The following is a 24,097-nucleotide window of genomic DNA, read 5'->3' on the forward strand; positions in this document are numbered from 1 at the left end:
TAGGAAAAATGTGTAAAGCAGTTCTTAGTGTATGATGTCATTGCTAGGTTTAGTTATTTGACCTTGACCCTGAAGGTCAAGGTCATGTAAAGGTCAAGGTCAAGCATGTGAGTCGTATGGGCTTTGCCCTTCTTGTTTTATATTTAGTCAAGTTTTGACTAAATATTTTAACATCGAGGGGGAATCGAAACGAGGGTCGTGGTGTATGTGTGTGTGTGTGTGTGTGTGTGTAGAGCGATTCAGACTAAACTACTGGACCGATCTTTATGAAATTTGACATGAGAGTTCCTGGGTATGAAATCCCCGAACGTTTTCTTCATTTTTTTGATAAATGTCTTTGATGACGTCATATCCGGCTTTTCGTGAAAGTTGAGGCGGCACTGTCACGCCCTCATTTTTCAACCAAATTGGTTGAAATTTTGGTCAAGTAATCTTCGACGAAGCCCGGGGTTCGGTATTGCATTTCAGCTTGGTGGCTTAAAAATTAATTAATGACTTTGGTCATTAAAAATCTGAAAATTGTAAAAAAAAATAAAAATTTATAAAACGATCCAAATTTACGTTTATCTTATTCTCCATCATTTGCTGATTCCAAAAACATATAAATATGTTATATTCGGATTAAAAACAAGCTCTGAAAATTAAATATATAAAAATTATTATCCAAATTTTTTTTTCGAAATCAATTCAAAAACATTTTCATCTTATTCCTTGTCGGTTCCTGATTCCAAAAATATATAGATATGATATGTTTGGATTAAAAACACGCTCAGAAAGTTAAAACGAAGAGAGGTACAGAAAAGCGTGCTATCCTTCTTAGCGCAACGAATACCCCGCTCTTCTTGTCAATTCCACGGGCACTGCCTTTGCCACGGGCGGTGGAGTGACGATGCTACGAGTATACGGTCTTGCTGCGTTGCGTTGCGTTCAGTTTCATTCTGTGAGTTCGACAGCTACTTGACTAAATATTGTATTTTCGCCTTACGCGACTTGTTTCTTTGTACTGTCTCCTTATTTCTGTGTAGAATTTTAACAATATTTCAGCTAATTCATAGGTTTTACACCTTGTTTGGTTATAAAATTATTTATAATACTTTCTGTTAAAAAATAACTTTTAAAAAAGCAGTGGAAAAGAAAACACACACAAAAAAACGTTAAAAAACACAAATTATCCCCCTTTCACCCCCCCTTTGCTAAAACAAATCGCGTGACAAACTTATAAATAGCACGACTGAACTGGGCATCCATTTTTTAATTAGTACACAAAATTTGGTGGTGATTGGACTTAATTCAAGCTTGCTAGACAGATTTCTTTACAGTTACTGATTTTTGGTAAGTTTCTTGGTGGCAAGCTTGGGCAGGCAGGACGTTAACGCCGTGGCAATGCTAGTCACAATAGTGTTAAGACTTACTCTCTTTTGCAGCTACAGTGGGAACCCCCTCTTAAGACTTACTCTCTTTTGCAGCTACAGTGGGAACCCCCTCTTAAGACTTACTCTCTTTTGCAGCTACAGTGGGAACCCCATCTTAAGACTTACTCTCTTTTGCAGCTACAGTTGGACCCCCTCTTAAAAGTTATCGGAAAAAAAATATATGTAAAAAAAGATTTTATTTTTGGGTAGCGTGACTCACGCTTCCAATATTTTGTTTTCTGTTTGCTGAGAACATGTGCTTTGCCTAAAAATACTGACCAATCAAATTCATGTCACTATGCTTATAGCCACGCCCAAACAAGTGCAGCAACAGTTTGACACTGGAGCGCTGTCCACGCTTTTTTTTTTATAAACGCACGAAATGCACGGGATTTGAGAGGACAATGAATTTTCAAACGGCTACATTGGCTTCGTCTTTCCTGATCGAAAGGGGGTGTATTGTTGATATTTGTAGATAATAGACTCTGCATTTTAATGGTCAAATGGCGATTTCGGTATAAAAATGTAGACAAGGACCTTTAAGGCTCCCTGATTTTCTAAGATTTGTGGAGGTCTTATTTCACTGTAAAGATTGCACCAACTCAAGGTGAGAGTATGCTTTTAGATAAGGCCTAAAAAAAAAATAGGTGTGGTTACGGTAACCCGACCTATCCTATTTTTAGGGGCCGACCCTATAACTTTTTATTACATTTGTCAAAAAAACCAAACAAACAAAAAACCAGTGCAGAAAACGCAATGAAAGCGAAATCGCCCGAGTCGCACACTTATTTCCCTGTCAAGTAGGTTTAATTTGTAGACATTAGAAAAAAAAGTAAAAAAAAAAAAAGAAAGTGATTGCCTATACCTTCCTACCCTATTTTTTCTGGCTATGTTACCTTAACCACACCTATTTTTTTTTTTGGCCTAAACAGAAAGTTCATTCTTACTCATTCGGTATTGGTTTATTTTCAGGTTTTACACCACGAAATGCAGAGGAATGGAAGTACCTTCTCCAGATGTTTCAACAATCTACTGCCCTCTCCCACTTGCAGGCCAATCCATCACAACCGTTCAACCTTGACCCCTCCACCCCACCCCCTACCCCTGCATCCAGGTCAGCTAATTTGTCGTCAGTGTCATCTTCACCATCGTTGTTACCCATGGGATCAGCAGGAGAAAATGTCAGTATGGTGGAGGATTTGCGTGACTCAGGATTGCCAACGCACAGCCAGGATCCTCGCTCCGTGGTGAACTTGGCAGCTGACCGACTTTTCTCTGCCGTTGAGTTTGAGACGGATGACGCAGATTTCATCACTGATGGCCGTAAGTTATTGGGTAGTTTGAGATTGCGGGCTAATGTTATGTTTGAGGTTGGTTTTATTGTTGTTTTGTTGTTGTTGTTTTGTTTTTGTGTGTGTGTGGGTTTTTTTTTTTTTTTTGGGGGGGGGGGGGGGTGGTGTTCAGGAGTACAACAGTGAAGTTTATAAATTTGTGCAAAAGAAAAATTAACACCCTTCAGCTTCCAGGGGGAAAGTCCCAAGCCCCCTACATTTACATTTCAATGCCGTCTTGGAGTTTCGGCGTAACTTGATTCTTGGCCATTTTAATGTTTATGTGCTTTAGCTTTAGGAAATCATTCTTCATGAAAAATATTCTCTTAAATACGATTGACAATACATGATTTAACATTCTTGTATCTTTATATCCATACCAGGAACGCATATAAAACACTATTTCATAATAGAAATGATGTCCTCCTGAAAAGCTGTTTGAATCGAGTTACCCCAAAATTCCACGACGACGTCGATTTTCTCCTTGACCCTACCTGGGCCCCTGGCATATTTTGTGTTCCTTGAAAATCCTTACTGGAACTCTATAGATTAAGTGGACTATGAAATTACCTTACCTTACCTGACCTTAAGGCGTCTAACTTTTTTTTCTCCAGACACAGCAGGTGAAAGACATCTGACGTGGCTCTCCCTGGGATTGCTGGCTGCACAAAGTCTTGGTGCCAAGATGGCCACAAAGCTGCTGCAGGATTGTTTCATTAAAGGCAACAACAGCGGCAGTGATGGGTGCTTCAGTACTGAAGTGTACACCACATTCCTTTTACTGTCTGCCTTGGAGCGAAAACAGATGTAAGCTAGCTACAAATAAAAGCCTTAACCCAAGAAAGAAAAGCCAGAAAGACAAAATACAAGTATAATATTAAATATAACATTCAGCCACATGCCTCACTACACATCCGTCATTCACTGTCCTAGCATGCACTGATTTATACCCACACAACTTTTGTAAACCATTCAGCCATGCATGGCTTTGAACTAATTCACATGCATCCTGAACCTCTCGTCAGAAGCATACTCCTAACTTGGCATATATTCACACACCATTCATTCCTAACGCTAATACTAGTGTGATATTTTAGTATGTCACACGCTTTCCTTCTTTGCCACTGCTAAAGCAAACGTGTGCAAGATTGTATGTTACACGCTTTGGAGCATGTGCAAGAACGGATTCAAACTCGAAATCGTCCCTCCAAAAGCCCCAAAATGCACACACGACTTTTATTTCTCCTGCTGTTATCGTTTCTTCTCTTTACAAATTCTTCAACGCTGAGAATACTGAGAACGGCATCCCAGACGACAGAACTGTTTCCATACGCGAATTTAGCTGCCCTTGGAAAGCGGCTCGCTCAGGAGGCCTGTTAGTCTGAAACTAGAAGGACAGAGTTCTGAACATAGATGACAAAGACCCCGAAAAGAACAAACATTTCGCGGATGCAGACACAGAAAGACGTCATGAAGAATGCGATGCTTCAAAAGATACAGACTGTGACGATGACTGTGACGTCATTCACATATACCGAGACGTCATTCATAGTTGTTCGTTCAGTTCCGTCAAAAAGTAGATCTCTCCACAATGGCTGCTCCTGTGTTTAGGTTTGTCAAGCTTGAGTACACAAAACGTGTTTGTTTTCTCCTCTGTTGAAGCTGTGAGACATAAATGCTATTTCGACTTGGTCGTGTGACAGAGTTTTCTTCCACACTCGATTAGCTGATGTCTAACTCAGCCTGACGGCTTCGTTCGTAATCTTGTGTGGAAGAAAACGTCTGTCGCACGACCAAGTCTGAATAGCAGGTAATGTTCATTTATTACATGATAGATTAATATTTTGTTTTATTTTTCAAACAGGTTGGTGGTTCACAATATGCTGGAGAAAGTGGATAGTTACCTGTGGGCCAAGAAACCTGTGCATGTCACCCCTCAGGTATTTTATTTCTTGTTTTGATGCGTGAATGTGAGTGCTAGTGTCTCTCTCTCTCTCTCTCTCTCTCTCTCTCTTTCTCTCTCTCTCTTTCTCTCTCTCTCTCTCTCTCTCTCTCTCTCTCACTGTTGAAGTATGACTCTGTGTGTGTGTGTGTGTGTGGTTTGTATGTGTGTGGTTGGTATGTGTGTGTGTGTGCAATATAGTTGGTTTGCATGTGTCTGTGTTTGTGTCTGTGTGTGCAATATAGTTGGTTTGCATGTGTCTGTGTGTTAGGAAACGCTACCGTTGCTGAGCTTTGGTTCAGTTTTGTGTGTTGCATGTAGTTGACTTATTTTTACTTTGTGGGAAAGTACGATATTATATTTTGTAAACACAATATTTATGCTTGGACGAGAATGCAGGTGAACTTTCTAGTCCTGTCAAAACAAGTTGTTTACCATGCTGATTTAGTGTGAGTTCGTGGCGTTCGATCGGATTAAGGGCGTCGGTACCTTTTGATGTACGTCACAGAGAACGTCACCATTCTAGTCCATGGGCGGTTCGCATATAATGTAGTTGTATCATGTTCGGTCTGGAATATTCTCGAGATTGAGTATTTACTATATATGCCAGCGCGATTTGTATGTAAAAAAGCTTCTATTTGAGTTCTGCTACGTTGTGCAGTTGTATGTATTGAATGCTGAATAAATCCTCGAACTCAATTTGACGAGTTGTTTTCTGCTGCTGCGAAGACGGGCGACGTAGAATAAAAGAACACAACTATACGGCGTTTGAGAACTTGTGGCAATCTCAAGTGTCGTGTAACAATTGGGGGCCAAGCCAAGGATCTACGTTTAACGCCAAGGGTTTTCCAGCAACAAAGACAGTCAAGACAGTCACAGGAGGTAGCCATCAATCGGGTGTATCCTGAGGGATCAGTATTGAGACTACGGAACCGTGGATTCGGTGTGACTGGTGAAGAGTTTGGTAATCGCCGCAGCTCGGTACGGTGAGCGACGCCGGAGTGTATCGGGATTACAGAGGTTAGCTGCCGTTTGGACGAGACGGACTTTGTCGCGGAGCTAGTGCATTAATACTACGAAATACGACTGAGGTACGTCGTGTACGTATCGTGAGCAGAGTGCGCCGTCACGTTAGACGAGGAGGGTGGCAGCCTGCGTCTACGAAGGTGAACAGCGACGAGAGAAGCATCGGAGGTGCAGTAGAGACTGTGTTCTTTTAGAAGACTACATTCGTCTGCGTTCGTGGCTGTGAAAGAATACAGACGAACGCACCGGAAAAGACCAGAATGGCTGAATTCTGGGCAAAAGGAGTTGAACTGGGACTGAAAGGCAAGCAGTTGACGGAGTTCGTCGAGTCCCAGACACGACTGCTGGCGCAGCGTGAAGAAAGACAAGCGCAGCGTGAAGAAAGACAAGCGCAGCGTGAAGATAAAGAAAGACAAGCGCAGCGTGAGCGTGAACGTGAAGAAAGAGAAGCACAGCGTGAAGAAAAGCAAATGGAGCTGAAACGCTTAGAGCTCCAGATAGAAATGGAGACCAAGCGCTTAGAGCTTCAGACAGAAATGGTGCGTGTTCAAAATGAGCACGAGGCACCACGCCAAAGAGATAACCAGCAGCAAATGCTACACAGGGCACCGAAACTTCCAGCATTCGCTGACGGGAAGGACCAGATCGACTGCTACCTTGCAAGATTCGAGAGGTTCGCTGAGAGTGCTAGATGGCAGCGCGACGACTGGGCGATTCAACTCAGCGCACATTTGACTGGGGCAGCACTTGAGGTCTACACTAGACTCTCAAACGATGACGCCAGAGACTATGATGTACTGAAGGAAGCTCTGTTGCGTTGCTACAACTTCACTGAAAGGGGCTACCGTCAACGCTTCCGCGAATGCCAGCCATTGTCTGGAGAGACACCGAGCCAGTTTGTGGAGCGCCTGTCGTCATACTTGCAGAAGTGGGTGGAGTTATCAGGTGAAGAGCAGTCATACGAGAGTCTGCGGGACTTGATCGTGAAGGAGCAATTCCTTAATGCCTGCCCGAAGGACCTGGCGACCCGCTTGGAAGAGCAAAAACTGCGGGGTTTGAAGGACATTACTGATGCTGCTGAGCGTTATCTCATTGCTCATGGAAGGACCCTGGGGACGTCAAAGTCATCGAAACCTTTCCAGAAGAGTGGGAACCAGGGAAACCAACCTGCCAAGGGACAAACTGAGTCCGCACCATCATCCAATGAAGGGCAGAACATAACGTGTTTCCATTGCAATGCCAAGGGCCACCGAGTTGCCAACTGTCCCCAAAAGAAAAATAACGGACATGTCAATGACAAAGCGCAAGAACATCGACGGAGATATTACGACAACGTTGACTTCATAGGTCATTCACTGAAGGAAGGTCAAAAGGGGCTTTTGTTGGAAAACGTCACCAAGATCCTCAATGCGCCACGTCCTGAAACCAAGAAGCAGGTGCGATCCTTCCTTGGATTGGCTGGGTACTACAGAGAGTTCATTCCAAACTTCGCCGCCATAACGGCGCCTTTGTCGGACATGACCCGAAAAGGATGCCCCAACCGAATACTCTGGGGACCAGCTCAGGAGAAGGCATACCAGACCGTACGCGACCTGATGTCACGAGACCCGGTGCTACGCCTTCCTGATACTGCCAAAGAGTTCATCTTGCGTACAGACGCATCGGACGAAGGGATCGGCGCCATGCTGATGCAAGAACATGGAGGTAAACCGTTTCCGGTCAGCTATGCCAGCAAGAAGCTGTCAGGAGCCGAGAAGAACTACTCGACCATGGAGAAAGAGTGTTTAGCCATCGTGTGGGGAATCAAGAAATTTGAACTCTACCTCCAAGGGGTGAAATTCGTGCTTCAGACTGATCACAAACCCCTCACCTACCTGAACTCTGCGAAGTTCGTGAATAATCGTATCATGAGGTGGGTGATGTACTTGCAGAACTTTGATATGCGAGTGGAATCGATCAAGGGTTCAGACAATGTTGGAGCAGATTTTCTCAGCCGAGTATGCGATTAAAACTGTGTTCATTCTCCAACAGACTAATGTACATACCTGGATTTCAGTCTGTTATGTATACATAATATACATGTGTACAGGTAGCGTTTCAATGATTGAAAGAAATTAGGTAAATTTCTTCTGGTGTTGGGGGTAATGTTAGGAAACGCTACCGTTGCTGAGCTTTGGTTCAGTTTTGTGTGTTGCATGTAGTTGACTTATTTTTACTTTGTGGGAAAGTACGATATTATATTTTGTAAACACAATATTTATGCTTGGACGAGAATGCAGGTGAACTTTCTAGTCCTGTCAAAACAAGTTGTTTACCATGCTGATTTAGTGTGAGTTCGTGGCGTTCGATCGGATTAAGGGCGTCGGTACCTTTTGATGTACGTCACAGAGAACGTCACCATTCTAGTCCATGGGCGGTTCGCATATAATGTAGTTGTATCATGTTCGGTCTGGAATATTCTCGAGATTGAGTATTTACTATATATGCCAGCGCGATTTGTATGTAAAAAAGCTTCTATTTGAGTTCTGCTACGTTGTGCAGTTGTATGTATTGAATGCTGAATAAATCCTCGAACTCAATTTGACGAGTTGTTTTCTGCTGCTGCGAAGACGGGCGACGTAGAATAAAAGAACACAACTATACGGCGTTTGAGAACTTGTGGCAATCTCAAGTGTCGTGTAACACCGTGTTTGTGTCTGTGTGTGCATACTTGTGTTTTATTGCATTCTTCCCAAAATAGTGTTGATTTGCACAGTCAGTCCATCTATGTACCTTATATGTAATGCTACACATTTTCAGGGAATGGTGATGACCTTTTTATATTTAGTCAAGTTTTGACTAAATATTTTAACATCGAGGGGGAATCGAAACGAGGGTCGTGGTGTATGTGCGTGTGTGTGTGCGTGTGTGTGTGTGTCTGTGTGTGTGTGTGTGTGTGTAGAGCGATTCAGACTAAACTACTGGACCGATCTTTATGAAATTTGACATGAGAGTTCCTGGGTATGAAATCCCCGAACGTTTTTTTCATTTTTTTGATAAATGTCTTTGATGACGTCATATCCGGCTTTTCGTGAAAGTTGAGGCGGCACTGTCACGCCCTCATTTTTCAACCAAATTGGTTGAAATTTTGGTCAAGTACTCTTCGACGAAGCCCGGGGTTCGGTATTGCATTTCAGCTTGGTGGCTTAAAAATTAATTAATGACTTTGGTCATTAAAAATCGGAAAATTGTAAAAAAAAAATAAAAATTTATAAAACGATCCAAATTTACGTTTATCTTATTCTCCATCATTTGCTGATTCCAAAAACATATAAATATGTTATATTCGGATTAAAAACAAGCTCTGAAAATTAAATATATAAAAATTATTATCAAATTTTTTTTTTCGAAATCAATTTAAAAACACTTTAATCTTATTCCTTGTCGGTTCCTGATTCCAAAAATATATAGATATGATATGTTTGGATTAAAAACACGCTCAGAAAGTTAAAACGAAGAGAGGTACAGAAAAGCGTGCTATCCTTCTCAGCGCAACGAATACCCCGCTCTTCTTGTCAATTCCACGTGCACTGCCTTTGCCACGGGCGGTGGAGTGACGATGCTACGAGTATACGGTCTTGCTGCGTTGCGTTGCGTTCAGTTTCATTCTGTGAGTTCGACAGCTACTTGACTAAATATTGTATTTTCGCCTTACGCGACTTGTTTATTATTATTATTATTATTGTGATCATTTTTTATGCGCCTAATCTAGATATAGCCCTAGGCGCTTACATATTAATTTCTGCCGTTTGAAATGGAATTTTTTACAGACAGACAGACAGACATTTTTTACACACAATATATAACGCATTCACATCGGCCAGTAAAGCTCAGTAGCCTATTAGGCGAGCATTCACCTTTCACGGCCTTTATTCCAAGTCAAACGGGTATTTGGTGGACATTTTTTATCTATGCCTATACAATTTTGCCAGGAAAGACCCTTTTGTTAATCGTGGGATCTTTAACGTGCACACCCCAATGTAGTGTACACGAAGGGACCTCGGTTTTTCGTCTCATCCGAAAGACTAGCACTTGAACCCACCACCTAGGTTAGGAAGGGGGGGAGAAAATTGCGGCCTGACCCAGGGTCGAACTCGCAACCTCTCGCTTCCGAGCGCAAGTGCGTTACCACTCGGCCACCCAGTCCATATTTTATGTCTTGTTTGTTGATGTGCACATTAACAACAAGTATATGGACAGCGTTCTTTGTCTTTTTCCTGATGCCTTTTGAATGCTCGTCATCTTCTCTGTTGTGCACTTTTTGCGGTCCCCTCTCTTCTACTCATCTCTGACTAAATTCCCTGAAGAAAAAAATGACGAATCAACAAATCATTTTTATTTTTTTTATTGAAGGTACACTATGCAGCAACTCAGGAGAAGTCAGCTCTGCACACTAACAGTGCCAGGGAGAACCACTACCACCATAATCTGGTACGTCATATAGAGGGGTCTGCAGGTTAGCTCACTTGGTAGAACACTGGACTTGTGGTCCTCCGGTCACAGGTTTGAATCCAGGGCCAAGGGGAACGAGAAAGTTACCAACCGGGTGGGAGCCAGCCGCGGTGTTGGATTGGTTGAAACTGAGATTTGTTGTGATTTCAACCAATCTGTCGGCGTGGTTTGTTCTTACTCGTTTAGGTGGTACCCACTTTTGCTTTGTGCAGCTCAGCCCACGCCAGGACAGACACACTGGGTCATTACTTCTGTGTTCACTCTGATATCGTTTCTATGTCCCACCACAGTAGGTCATGTTAATATTGAATTGGTTTCTGAATGAATAAGGAAAAGTGAAGCACGACGTGTGTTTCTTTCTGTTTAATCGCTTGGTAGAGGCTCTTCAATGTAACGTAAATGTTAATTGTTATTTGAATACATGTAAATCCAAAAGTTGAACCTCAATTGATTTTGTTTGTAGTTTGCTTGTTTGTCAGAGGCTCCTGTGGAGACAGACAGACAGATAGACACACGCACACACGCACACACTCACACACGCACACATGCACACACTTACACATGTCAAATTGTTATTTTAATCAATCACAAGGTGAAGCACAAAATACATTGTGTGTGCAGTTTTCTCGCCTGTCGGGGGCTCCGGTGCACCACAAGCAACTTGCTGAAGATCCCGACTGCCACTGGGGGGTGAAAGCAAACATGATCAGGTGGGCTCTTTGTACTGTTTATTGTGTCCTCGGTCTGAATCTGGTTTCTGTACCCGATAGTAGTTAGCCAATGATAATGTAGTTCTATTAGATTCCGGTATTAAGATAGTAAACATGGCTGCACCACCATCGATATAAACAACCTACCATATCTCAACCAAAAAAAGAACCCCGAGTGTTTCCTAAAGCGCACTAGCTGTGTTAGTATATATGTGTTGTATACGTGTGTGAGAGTTTCACCTACACACTACACGACACCACTACACAGTTGAACCTGTTTTTAACCACCACCCAAGGTGCCGACCAGCAGTGGCTGTAATGCAGTTGGTTGCTGTGGAGAGGTGAATTATATCAGAGGAAAAAGTGCGTTAGATGTTTTGTGGGATTGTTGTTTTGGCAAAAGATTGTTATCGAACGGTGGTCGTCATGGCAGGTTTGACTCAACTGTATATTCGAAACAGATAATCTGCGGATGTTAAAAACATTAGAGAATTACCAAAAAACAAGAAAAGTTAGGTATTGCATATTAATTTAGTCATGGACAAAACAAAACATTCATTAAATTACATATTCTTACTCCGAATCACATAAAAGCATTGACGCAGTCTTACATGCTAAAGGTCTGAAAAGGCTACCCGTCTTAAACAATTTTAAAGGGGAGCAACCCAACACAAAAAGTGTAAATACAGGCATGGCAATGACCACCTACCCGGGGAGTTACCTCCCATCCGGGTTACGTGACGTCACTTCTCCTGTAAACACCACATGTCTGCATACGACATTTCAGCCTACAGCAGAGAGGTCGTCGAATTTTTGGCTCCGTGTGTGGCTGAGTGCTGGTGTTTGTAAGGACACTCACCGGCCGCCTAACCCGTCTTAACGGCTTGCCTTTACGTGTTTGGTGAGCTCTTTCCATTTTGGTCATTATTTTGACAAGAATGTTGTTGTAGTTGCTGACTTTTCGTCCGTTTTGCGGACTTGTAAAATTTTTTTCAGTAACGCATTTTGGGGCTCCATGTTTGCTTGTCAGCTTAGCTGACGGCGAATGTGGCACGGCCTATATTTTGGTTAGGTAAACCTTATTTTACCTCTTTACTTGCCTTCTGCTTTGTTAGTTGGTAAGCGCTTCCTTTTTTAGTCATTAGTTTGACAGGAAGTTTGTTGTAGTTGCTAAATTTTTCGTCCGTTTTGGACTTGTTAATTTTCAGTAACTCTTTGTTTTGCCGCCTGTTGTCTGCGTCAGCGCGTCTGACGGTGAGATAACATGGCTAGGTGTGTGTCATTGGTCTTTCAGACCATTGGCATTTGTTGTTGTTTCGTACTAAGCATGTATAACCGCTTTGTCCGTTACTTATTCTGCCCCAAATGAATTTGGGGGGCAGTTTAGCACGTCTGTGACGTGTCTTGCTTCTTGCTTTCCCTCTCTTGGCATCGGAGCGCGGCGCTCTGGTGTCTATACTGTTTTGCTCTCTTTTTCCAGAGTTTCGCAGTTTTGGAGGGAAGATTGCAGCTTCACGCCGTCTCCAGCGTTGTACTTCCGCCGGCGGCGGGTGATGGCCGCTCTTTGGCTTCCTGTCGGCCACGGCTTCCGGTCGCGGGCCTTCAGCTGCGTCTGCTGCCTCCTTGGGGGGCATGGACGGTAAGTCGAACTGCTCCACTGGCTCTCGTGAAGCCACCGGACGCTCTCTTTTGAGCAACAGTTCTTGGTCGCAGGCTCACTACCTGCAAACTTCCTGCCCGTCAGGATATGCTGCTCGTCCTAGTTCCGATCGTATAGCGAGTAGGGCTATGACTGAGCAATGGCGGCTTCCGCTTGCGGGAGTCGCGTTTCCGGGTTTACCCGGAGGCGAAGGTCAATCTGGCACACCCACGAAGGTCCCTGCTGGTGTCGACTGCAAAACTTCCTGCTAGTCAGGATATGCTGCTCTTTCTAGGCCTGATCGCACAGCGTGTACGGCCGTGACTGAGCAATGGCGGCTTCCGCTTGCGGGAGTCGCGTTTCCGGGTTTACCCGGAGGCGAAGGTCAATCTGGCACACCCACGAAGGTCCCTGCTGGTGTCGACTGCAAAACTTCCTGCTAGTCAGGATATGCTGCTCTTTCTAGGCCTGATCGCACAGCGTGTACGGCCGTGACTGAGCAAGGGCGGCTTCCGCTTGCGGGAGTCGCGTTTCCGGGTTTTCCCACCCACGAAGGTCCCTGCTGGTGTCGACTGTGTACTGGCCTTCGGGCCACCGGGCTTCCGGCCCCAGTCCTCGCAGCAGACGCTGCCGCTGTATGCGGCTTCGTCCATTGCTTAATCTTCTGCTCTTTCTAAGCCTGTTTGCATTGTGTGCACGGCTGTGAATAGGCAAGGGCGGCTTCCGTTTTCGGGAGTCGCGCTTCCGGGTTTTCCCGAAAACGAAGGTCCTCCATCCCGTGCACTCACAGAGGTCATGGCTGGGGTTGACCGTTGACTGGCCTTCGGGCGTTCTGGCCTCGGCCTTAGTCATCGCAACAGGCGTTTCCGTTTATGCGGCTTCGTCCGTTGCTTTTCCGGCTCCGCCCGGAGTTTCCGTTCCTCCCCCTGCTGCTCCTATACGGAGGTCAGTGAGTGAGGAACAGGATACGTCCTACGGACATCCGGACAGTCGTCATTCCGGTTTACCGGGAGCATAGGTCCTCCTTTGCGATTACACTGTGTGTCTACTGGAGTTGACCGCGGACTAGCCTACGGGCGTTCGGTCTTCTGTCCTCAGTCCACGCAACATTTGCTTCCGCATTGTGCGGTTTTGTCTGTTGCGTTTCCGGCTTTGTCCGGATGCATTGTTCTTCTTCCTAACACTGTTAGCGAAGTGAGGAACATCGGCTGGCCTATGGGCATGCAGGCTTTCAGCCTCGGCCGGGACGGTAGTCACTTCACTGGTCGGGTGTTGCGTCTACTGTCTATTCAGTTCTGGTGGCTTCGGATGTTACCTCCTCTTTGTCTTACCCTCTTATGGGAGGGGTGAGACAGGACGGTTTCCGGTTGAACGGGTTTCCGGTTTTCCGGTTATCCTGTTCAGTAGCTTTCCACTGGCAACTGTGACTTCGGTCAGTGTCAGTTCTCTGGGCTATTCTGTTATACAGTCTTTAGCCAGAGACCAGACACGTTCTGTCGAATCTCTCGGCTTCTCTCAAGGCCTCGATGGAGATTACTTCCAGATTTTTTATGGAGGGACATTGGCTTCCTCTTTGGTTGCATTCAGCGATGTCGGACTTCCGTTCCGCGAAGGAGGAGTTTTTCCTACTTCCGGTTTGATAGTCACCTTCAATGTGGGTACCATCTTCCGCAGGTTTTGGCTGGCCATCTCCTACCGGAAGTGGTATCCACGGGTTCCGGTTCTGCTACTCGGTTTTCACGGGTCAGTTCCGGAACACGCGCAGCCTCGGCTGTCTTCGGCTACACAGGCTTCGTCTTTTGTTTCTTCCTGTCATAGGAAGTTCTCTTGGCTGAAGCTGGGTCGGATTTTGCTGGCGTCTTTGCTCTTCCGCGTACACCTTAATGGGAACGCAGGAACTTAGAGGAATTTGGACGTCAGTTTTTGGAATTTGCCTCTTTTTCGGGGATGATCGTCAGAGCGCTTTCCTGGAGTCACTGAACATTCCACGCTTAGTGTGTTTCAGGACTGATGGCATCTCCACTCGTTCAGCCTGGCTAGGGCGAACGAAGAACAAAGAGGCTGTCCTCCCTTCACCTCTCTTTATAGTCGGGTGTAGGGAGGACTTGTTTCTCTCGCATGCTCAGGTCTCTGAGCAGGCTAGGAGGGACAATTGGGCTTTGACCGGAGTAGAGGGATCTGCTTTTTGAACTTCGGTGTTTTTACCAGAAAAGAAAAGTAGATCCCGTGGGATAGAGATCAGCGGATCTCTGACTTCTCTCTACAAGGGTTAAAGCAGAGCTGGCCTCCTCACGGGAAGCAGGCTCAGGCCTCGGGACGTTTTCAGCAGGCGGCCATTGGGCAGTCTCTGTCTGATTCTCGAGAATTAGATCACCTTTGGGCAGGGAGAAGGGCAGCCTTAGCAGCAAGCCTCTCTCCCCAAGGAAGTGCCCCCGATCACACACCCCCCCCTCCGCCCCCACTTTGGTGATGGCGGGGCGGGTCTCCTCCTTGCAAGTTTTCATTGGATGGTCTCTGTACACAGCCAATAGTTTGTGGGAGTGGTGAGGTCGGGGGACTCCCATTGATCTAATGAGGGCATATTTGCTTATGCGTCAGCCGATCCTTTCACAGTGATCTAGGCCCATCAGCTCGAGCACCCGCTGAGGTCTCTTCTGGTCGGTGCTAGCGCTGTCCTTCGGTTATACTGCTTCAGTCCTCAGTTAGTGTGACAGCAGTTCAGCCACGGGCTGCTGCAGTGGCACTTCCGGTTTTACCGGAGAGGTTGTTTCTTCCACAGACGCTTCATAGGTACGTCTGAGTTTTGGAACAACGGCTGACCTTAGGGCATCCAGGCTTTTTAGCCTCGGCTGGTGCAACGGCCATTCCACCTGTGGGCGGTGATGGTTGTTGTTTTCCCTGTTCTTGTGGCTTCGGACTTCGACTTTCTTTCCTTTATTTCATCTTAGGCAGGAGATGAGATAGGACGATTTCCGTTTGAGTGGGGCTGCTGTTTTCAGGCTTCCCCGTTCTTCTCAGTTTGCCACAAGCTGCTGGACTTGGTCCTGGTCGTCTTTTGCAGAGTCTGACTCCGTCTTTCTCTAGCGATCAGACGCGTTCTGGTGTTTCGTCCAAACTTAAGTTGCGCTTGAGTTGGCCTCGGAAGTAACATTCAGATTTTCCTGAGGGGACATTGTCTTTGGCAATGCATGTTGGAGGAGTCATTCTTTGTGGCTTATCTCCTCTCTCAGGTTTTTCGCTACCCCTCTCCTTTTGGCAGAGCGGTATCTAATGTTCCCGTTTTCCTTTGCTGTGGGCTTATAGCCCAGCATATTAGGTGGCAGCCGAAACTTATGTTTCGTATATTTACCTGGTACTTTGGGTACTTTGGTACATGGCTGTTCCACGGGTTTTACGGCTCTCAGCCTGAGCCTGTGCTATAGTCTTCTACTCTGCGTGGTTCGACTATGGCATTTTCGGGCTGCGGCGTTTGCCGGTTGATCGCCGTGTCTGACTCTCAGTCTTTCAGAGGTAGACAGACACGGCTAGTTGGTCGGCTGGACTCAGGAATTTCTCCTGATTTGGCTACGAAGTTTACTTGGGGTTTTTGAGTTCCTTCATTTACCTTCAAGCAGACTGTTCTGTAACAATCTGGCTTTTAGTCATTTTGTTTAGGGTCACCGGTCACTTCAGTTTTTGACCACGGTGATTTCTTCTCTTCTGAGGCTTACGCTATTTCGTAAGCCTCTGCTTCCTCGTATTGCTTCTCTCTCTGCTTTCGCATTGACTGTTAGGGCATTACGGGCGACCGTCTCTTTTGAGATCTTCCCGTCGAGGGGGGCTCTGGTACCTTGTACTCAGGTGTATCTCTCTCTCTCTTTGTTGGGTATTGGTCATTCTGCCTTGGTTTGACCTTTATCTCTCAGTCCTTTTGGGCTTCACGCCATTCCTAAGTTTGATTACTTTGGCGTGATCGTCTTATGGTCGCCGCGAGGTTTGTCCCTCACCTCACTGATCGGACTACCTTACGCATAGATCGTTTTTCAGTGCATGTGCATTTCCTTCCATCCGAAAGGGGGGGGGGGGGGGGGGGGGGGGGGGGGCAGCTTGTCTTTCCCTCTACTTGGCTCGGCTTAATCCAAGGCTGGGTTCTCTTTCTGGGTCGTTTGGTCCAGGAGATTGGAAGAAGTGCTGGGCACACATTTTTGGCTCTCTGATGTTGTCTTTCGCAACTTTTGCCTGAGAGACATCTCGGCTGTCAATCAAGATGGTTCTCAGGTCCTTTCCTGCCTTTTTGGCAGTGGGCCAGTTCCTGGCTAGGGTTTAGAGTGAGTTAGATTTTCTTTCTCACTGGGCCCTTCCCTGACCTTTTGGCAGCAGGCCAGGTTTTTGGCAAGGTTTTAAGAGTGTGTTTGGTTTTTCATTCCCACCGCCTTGTTGAAGCTATCTGCTTTTATGTGATTCGGAGTAAGAATATGTAATTTAATCGAAAATTTTTAAGTAAATTTTCATTTCATTAATATATTTACCCGAATCACATAGTGTATTCCCTCCCGCCAACCCCGCATATGATTTTTTAGTCTATTAAGTCGTATGAAGACATGTGGTGTTTACAGGAGAAGTGACATCACGTAACCCGGATGGGAGGTAACTCCCCGGGTAGGTGGTCATTGCCATGCCTGTATTTACACTTTTTGTGTTGGGTTGCTCCCCTTTAAAATTGTTTAAGACGGGTAGCCTTTTCAGACCTTTAGCATGTAAGACTGCGTCAATGCTTTTATGTGATTCGGGTAAGTATATTAATGAAATGAAAATTTACTTAAAAATTTTCGATTAGTATGTCGACCTTAGCGGTTAAACGGAAAAAAAATAGTAAAGTCAGATAATGAACAAAAATAACACTAATCGCTCAGTTAGGTGTCGTTTCTTCAATCACAAGATTGGGAGGGTCCATTTTCTCCCAAACAAAAAAAGTTTGTCAAGTCAGTTCAGGAAGATTTTGAAAAAAATTACACGTCAAAGGGCATCTTGCATTCAGTGTGTACTTTTTGTTTCAGTACGTGTGAAGTGTGCCATGTCCAGGTCACAGAAACAGTGTCCCACCTGGAACCTGGAGTCTACACCTTCAAGTGTGGTGAGCATACACTCTCTTTGTGCCTCATAGACCATGTCCGGAAACAACTCCGTCGGGTTTGTACAGGTTGTGAAAGAGTGAATACCCTAGCTTTTTCGCGTACAAATAAATTCACACATATGCTCCAATCCACGTGTTTCAGACACACCTCTTGCTAGTGATTGGCCGGGCTTCCAATTTTTTTCCAAGTGAAAGCACGGGTGTTCACTTCTTCACAACCCACACAAACCTGACAGAGTTATCGTGGGAATTCGTCTATTTTCATTACAGCAGTAATACTTAACCCCCCGCGGGTTAGGGGGAGTCCCATATTGGTTGGGACGAGAAAGAATTTACCCGATGCTCCCCAGCATGTCGTAAGAGGCGACTAACGGATTCTGTTTCTCTTTTTACCCTTGTTAAGTGTTTCTTGTATAGAATATAGTCAATTTTTGTGCAGATTTTAGTCAAGCAGTATGTAAGAAATGTTAAGTCCTTTGTACTGGAAACTTGCATTCTCCCAGTAAGGTCATATATTGTACTACGTTACAAGCCCCTGGAACAAATTTTTGATTAGTGCTTTTGTGAACAAGAAACAATTGACAGGTGGCTCTATCCCATCTCCCCCCTTTCCCCGTCGCGATATAACCTTCGTGGTTGAAAACGACGTTAAACACCAAATAAAGAAAGAAGGTCTTAAAAGGTGGTATTTCTATGCATGTAACCCATAGAAACCGGACAGAGTTACTTTTGAGCATCTTCTATTGACATGATGAAACATTCACCAGAACCTTGAATTATCAATCTTTAAAATGAAAAATCAAAATACACAACAGACAAATAATAACGATACTAGGATGAACACATAACCCTTGATTATTTGCCTTGCCCCTTTCAAGTTGGCAGGACGCAAGATGACAAAACATATATTTCTGTGTATATATATTCATACATTGACAGATATGTAAGGCGCATATATAGATAATTGTTTTTGCAAAATTCTTTGACATTTTATTAACACTGAAATACCGTGCGTTTTTTTCTTCTGTTTGCAGGTCATGTTTTCCACAAGATTTGTGTGCCAGACAAGCAGTGTCCTCTTTGCTAGTTTAGTATCTTTCTGTGTGAAGCATCCTAAATCATTCTTGATGGAAGGCATTCCATGTAATTTTGTTATGGCTGGCATTTGATTGTTCTTGAAGTCAAAGCGATGGGATTTAGGTGCTGAGTTTGTACGTACTACTTAGCAAGAATATATCTTGGACGAAATTAGTCTGTGTTTGTGTATAATTGAAGCATATAAGCTTGCAATGCCACTCTTGTATATTTTCATAAACATCAAGGTCAAGCTTGAAGCTGTGATAAAATGATTTGTTACACCTTCACAGGCCTCTAAATCTATTAGGGCAAGAGCTAAAGAATATCTTCAAGTCCTGTCTTCAAAGTATTTTTAGTGGAAGCTGCTAGAACAGAACATTGGTGGTTGGAGTATATTGATTACTGCTTGGCAGACACACTCTCACATGCAGCTCTTCTGATAGCTCTGTTGTGTACTTATACGTTAAAGCCAGACACTGATGGTGAACTGTCCGTTTTATGCGCAGTCAGGGCTTAATAATATTGTCAGGCTTTTCAGGCCAATGTGACTTTTTTTTTAAGTGTTCAGACAACTGTTAGTGTTAGGTGAATTATTGCACTGCAGTCGCATACATATTTATATTCATTGGTTTCCAAATGATTGTTACAACTATATTTGTATCCCTACATGGTCTTTCAGTGTGTGTGTGTGTGTGTGTGTGTGTGTGTGTGTGTGTGTGTGTGTGTGTGTGTGTGTTGAATTGAATATTATAATACCAAAACACCCGCTGGTTTTGATGGTGATAGGGTTGTGATAAAGCAGCCTGGACATACATGAATATTTTTGTGGAAGTTACTAACAATGATAATGTGTCAATATATCCCTACTCAATTTATAAAAGCAAAGTGATACTCATAATGAAATCCAAATGATGTTGTTTGGAATGCAAATTGAGTGGGCATTTTTATATGGTGGTGTTTTGGAAAAGAATTAATGAACTTGTATTTACAATCAGAGAAAAATCTTACTTATTGAAAGGTCTCTTTGTATTATTGTTTGCTCCCCCCTCCCGTACCACCAACTAAATTCAAAGCTGAATTGGTAACAGAACCCTAATAGTTATGCATTCAGTTAAAGGGTACTCTAGATTTCAAGTATAAGGATCTTCAGCCATTTTTGTGTGTAAAAGAATTAGGAAATGTTTGGCTGTAATATTTAATTTGTTAATTAATTAAACATCTGATGATTATTTGTTGATTCTCAACTTTGTGGTCTCTTCATGCATGGTCACAATATCTGTGTATATCATTACCTGTCATAAAAGACGTGGAACTCATTTACCCAATGTTGAAGTACTTATTGAGGACATACATCCTAAGCTTGGGGTGCTGTTGTTTAACTGCTAATTATACACCAGGTGGTAATCACATGTATTGTGCAATAGATTTTTTAAATGATCTCAGAAGTTTGAATTAAATGACCAAAGAGGTAGAACTAACTGAGCTTACGGATAATTTATGGCTTTGGAATGTACGAGGTATAATGTTGGATTAATATATGCAGATCAAGTAGAAGCATATACCATAGCTATAGTTAAGTGGAAACAATGATTTTGATTGTGGATGATATATGTGTTACATAATTAATTTGCATGAAGAATTTAAGCTTTTTTGCGCTTTCCTGCTACATATCATATAATACATGTTTACATATCATTGCTTGCTTGATACATGGCTGAAGCATACATGTATATCCTGCAAACTTCCTAAAATACTCAAATATGTGTTGCACTAAGGCCAAAAAGAAAAATATGTCTGTTTCCGGTAACATCGCCAAAAAAAATAGGGTCGATCGGTCTTTTTAAAAAAAAAAAAAAAATTTACCTTTTTCTTACGTTTTGTTAACGTTTTTTTACGGTTTTTTTTTAAACGCTTCCTTAGTTTACTTACAATTATTTAGCACATGTTTTTGACCTAGATATATTGAAACTAAATAAAGTATACTTGATTTCATTTTTATTTATTTAATTTTTTTTGTGTGTGTGCGAAAAGCGAAAAAAACTTTAGGGTCGGCGCTTAAAAATAGGGTCGGTCGGGTTACCGGAAACAGACATATTTTTCTTTTTGGCCTAATCAGGTTTTGTTTGTTATGAAGATGTCTGTGCTTACTAAATTTTGATTCAGGCATTCCATCACAAAAAGTTTGATCTACTCCTTGATGGAATAATTGTTTCTGCAGCATAAGATTTGATAGTGTCATAAACTGAGGTGCACAATAATCGTAATTGTTAAAGTGGACGCAATTTAATAGGCTAATTTGATGCATGTATTTTACCTTCTGATATTTTTGTTTGTTTGTTCAAATTATCTGATTTGTGAAGCCATATATAATCGAGATTCAGAAATCATACTGCCTTCCAGATGCATACATTTTCTATGGAGTAATACTTATGTCTTGTGTCAAATTCAGTGAAGTTTTTAAAATGAATTTTATTTTTCATTTAATATAGTAATTCTTCTGATATTTTGTTCGCACAAAACTTCTAACATATTATTTTGGTATTTGGGGAACTGTACGTAATGATCAGTTAGAAAACACGCACGCGCGCATGAACGCACGCACGCACACACACACACACCCGCACACACACACACAGCTTATCTGCACCTTATCTGACCTCAATTTAACTAGGTTTGGAACTTGAACATTAAAATGGGCATTTTCAGCCATGATACTGTATTAATGAAAGTTTACACCTTTTTTATGTCTAAATCTGCTTTGGACTGTTACTGTCATTAATATAGAAATTCCAATAACTACACCTGCATATATTGAGAGAATAATTGCATGTATTACTGATAGGACAAAAAGAATATGATCTCTGCCATTGACAAGTATTTCCGTGAAATCTGGTGCTATTTTATTGCATTGTTGCATGCAGACCAGGACACACACACACTCTCTCTCTTTCTCTCGTACGTGCAGAGGTAGCACATTAGGTTGGACACAATTAGTGGCTGGTTTTATTTTTCAAATTAATAAACATGTTGCAAACATTTATAATACACTTCATTTGTTACTAAGCAAACATGATGAGTTGTTACATGAGTAAATATGATTGATCTTATTAATCACTGCAGTTGATGAAAGAAACAATTGAAATAAAAATATATTCATTTTTGACATGTTTTGTTTCATTAATTGGTGGTGCATGCATGTGCCTAATGTGCGAGTGCTGTGTGAAAGATGTTAACAAGGCGAAAACTGAAGATCAATAATTCGTACTAGACGATATAAGAAGAAAAGAATGATAAATGTGTCTGTCACTAAAATTTTTCTTTCAAATTGCACAAATGCATTATTAAAAGATGTAATTAACATTAAAAATCTCACCGATTGTAATCTCCAGGTTCAGTAAAAATTAGACCTGCACTAATGATGCACCTTACTGTATTATTCAAAGAACAAACAAACAAAAAATGAGTGCACCAGTTTCTACGAAAGATATTTTAACCAAAAGCATGAAAATGTACAAAGAGAAGATTAAATTAACTTTCCCTTATCATTCAGACATGATTCAGTGATAATAATGAAGACTTTTTAATCGCTCCTTCTCATAAGAACTCACGTAATGCAATGTGCAACAAATCACTTAAACAGACTATATTATTGTTCGCATCTATTCTCACACATTCCATCCTTGGCCAATAAATCAATATCAACAGTATTTATGGAAGACAAACATTAAGTGGCAAAAGATGAAAATCAATTCCTCCAGAGAAAAAGATTTCATCATCAACATTGATCATGATTATATATATACACCCATCATTGTTCAACAGCAACAGACCCTGCATGTTATTAAAAACATATACTTAATTTTTCAATCACTAATAATTGTTAGGACAAGACAGACGAGGTAACTCTGACTTAGAAACAATTTATACTTGTAACAGTAAATAAGATCAGTCCTAGTCTCTTGACCCACACCAGAGACATAGTTAGAATGTATGTCTCTGCCAACACCTAATATTTTAGTCTGAACTTTGACTATCAAATATCTTTTCATTGAAAAAGAAAACATTGGTACCATAAAAGTGCTTTCACATTTACTGATGTTGCCTCCATATCCCTTAGTCTCATCAACTGAACACAAGGTGATAAAAAAACACATTTCACTCATGCACTTTTACACACACACACACACACACTGACCCTTTAGCAGTGAATCAAATGTACAGCTATGATAACAATGCAGCAGATTCATCTCATATTTTGTTCCAACATGAAATTTGAGGTACATGTACTTAATTTATAAACCTTATTTTAATCATAAATAAAAGTTTTAAAAAACAACAGCAACCTGCTTGCATGATCATGATGCTGCTCAGGAACGTAAAATTAAGCTGAGCCATTCACATCCATGGAAAAACAAGAAACAAAATTAAAATTACCTCGTTTGATAAAGCTGAGCAAGTATGTAAAGTGTGTGTTTCGTGTTGTTTGTTTGTTTATTTGTTGCTTAACGTCCAGCCGACTACGCAGAGCCATATCAGGACGAGGAAGAGGGGGATGAAGGGGGCCACTTGTCAAGCGATTCCTGTTTACAAATGCACTAACCCATTACTTGTGTCCCAGCAGGCTTTAGTAAAACTAAATTAATACCTACTGGAAGATTACCAGTTTCCAGTATGTTAAAATAGGCTTAACCTATCTACTGCTGGACTTACATCAGAACACTAACAGATTAAACTATACATGAATCGCGAGACAAGCGGCAAGAGAAGAGATTTTTGGAAAAAATACAGGTGAATGAGCAAGAAGGCAGAAAAAAGAGAAGAATTCATGAAGAAAAAGAGAGCATGACAGGAAAGAGGAACCAAAAATCTACCTAACAGCAAACTAGAAAGCTCCTGCGGTTCCAAAAACAGGAGGGGCGTGTTTCGTGTTGTTTTTGCTGCAGAAGGAAACACTGTTCCTCTTTACATAAAGATTTCTTGAGAAATAAAAGCTTAGCTCCTCTACACCTGTCAAAAACTTACTCGCAGTTTATTTGGATCTTGTTGCAAGCATACAATCTGTTTATACATGTCAAAGAAAACTGTTCCTTCCAGATGGTTTGTACCGATTCTGCACTCATAAAGAGTCACAACAAAACTATAGACTTCAGGTATCAATTGTCTTTGTACTAATGATAGACAATTACTCTATCTGTCAATAAACACAATAGTCAAAACAAAATCAACTAACAAACAAACAAACAAACAAACAAATATACCACAGCTTCCTGAAAGAAGCTGACAGTCAATTTTCCACACAGTCATGATTCCCCAGTTCACCTACAGCTCAGAAAGTGTGTCAAAAAGACATTTACGC

General features: G+C 42.5%; 1 protein-coding gene across 2 annotated transcripts in view; it reads left to right on the forward strand.

Annotated features, from left to right (window-relative positions):
* LOC138971540 (serine-rich adhesin for platelets-like) overlaps positions 1-21,899 on the forward strand; it is a 59,674-nt gene extending 37,775 nt beyond the window's left edge. For both annotated transcript variants that reach the window (XM_070344285.1, XM_070344286.1), the window contains exons 24-30: positions 2,385-2,735; positions 3,358-3,550; positions 4,608-4,683; positions 10,104-10,181; positions 10,824-10,912; positions 17,588-17,664; positions 18,699-21,899. In XM_070344285.1, the coding sequence (XP_070200386.1) occupies positions 2,385-2,735; positions 3,358-3,550; positions 4,608-4,683; positions 10,104-10,181; positions 10,824-10,912; positions 17,588-17,664; positions 18,699-18,751 (917 nt within the window). In that variant the 3' untranslated portion in view covers positions 18,752-21,899. The remainder of the gene's footprint in view (positions 1-2,384; positions 2,736-3,357; positions 3,551-4,607; positions 4,684-10,103; positions 10,182-10,823; positions 10,913-17,587; positions 17,665-18,698) is intronic.
* The last annotated feature ends 2,198 nt before the right edge of the window (positions 21,900-24,097 follow it).

This window comes from Littorina saxatilis, linkage group LG7 (genome assembly GCF_037325665.1).
Source record: "Littorina saxatilis isolate snail1 linkage group LG7, US_GU_Lsax_2.0, whole genome shotgun sequence".
Taxonomy (NCBI): Eukaryota; Metazoa; Mollusca; class Gastropoda; order Littorinimorpha; family Littorinidae; genus Littorina; species Littorina saxatilis.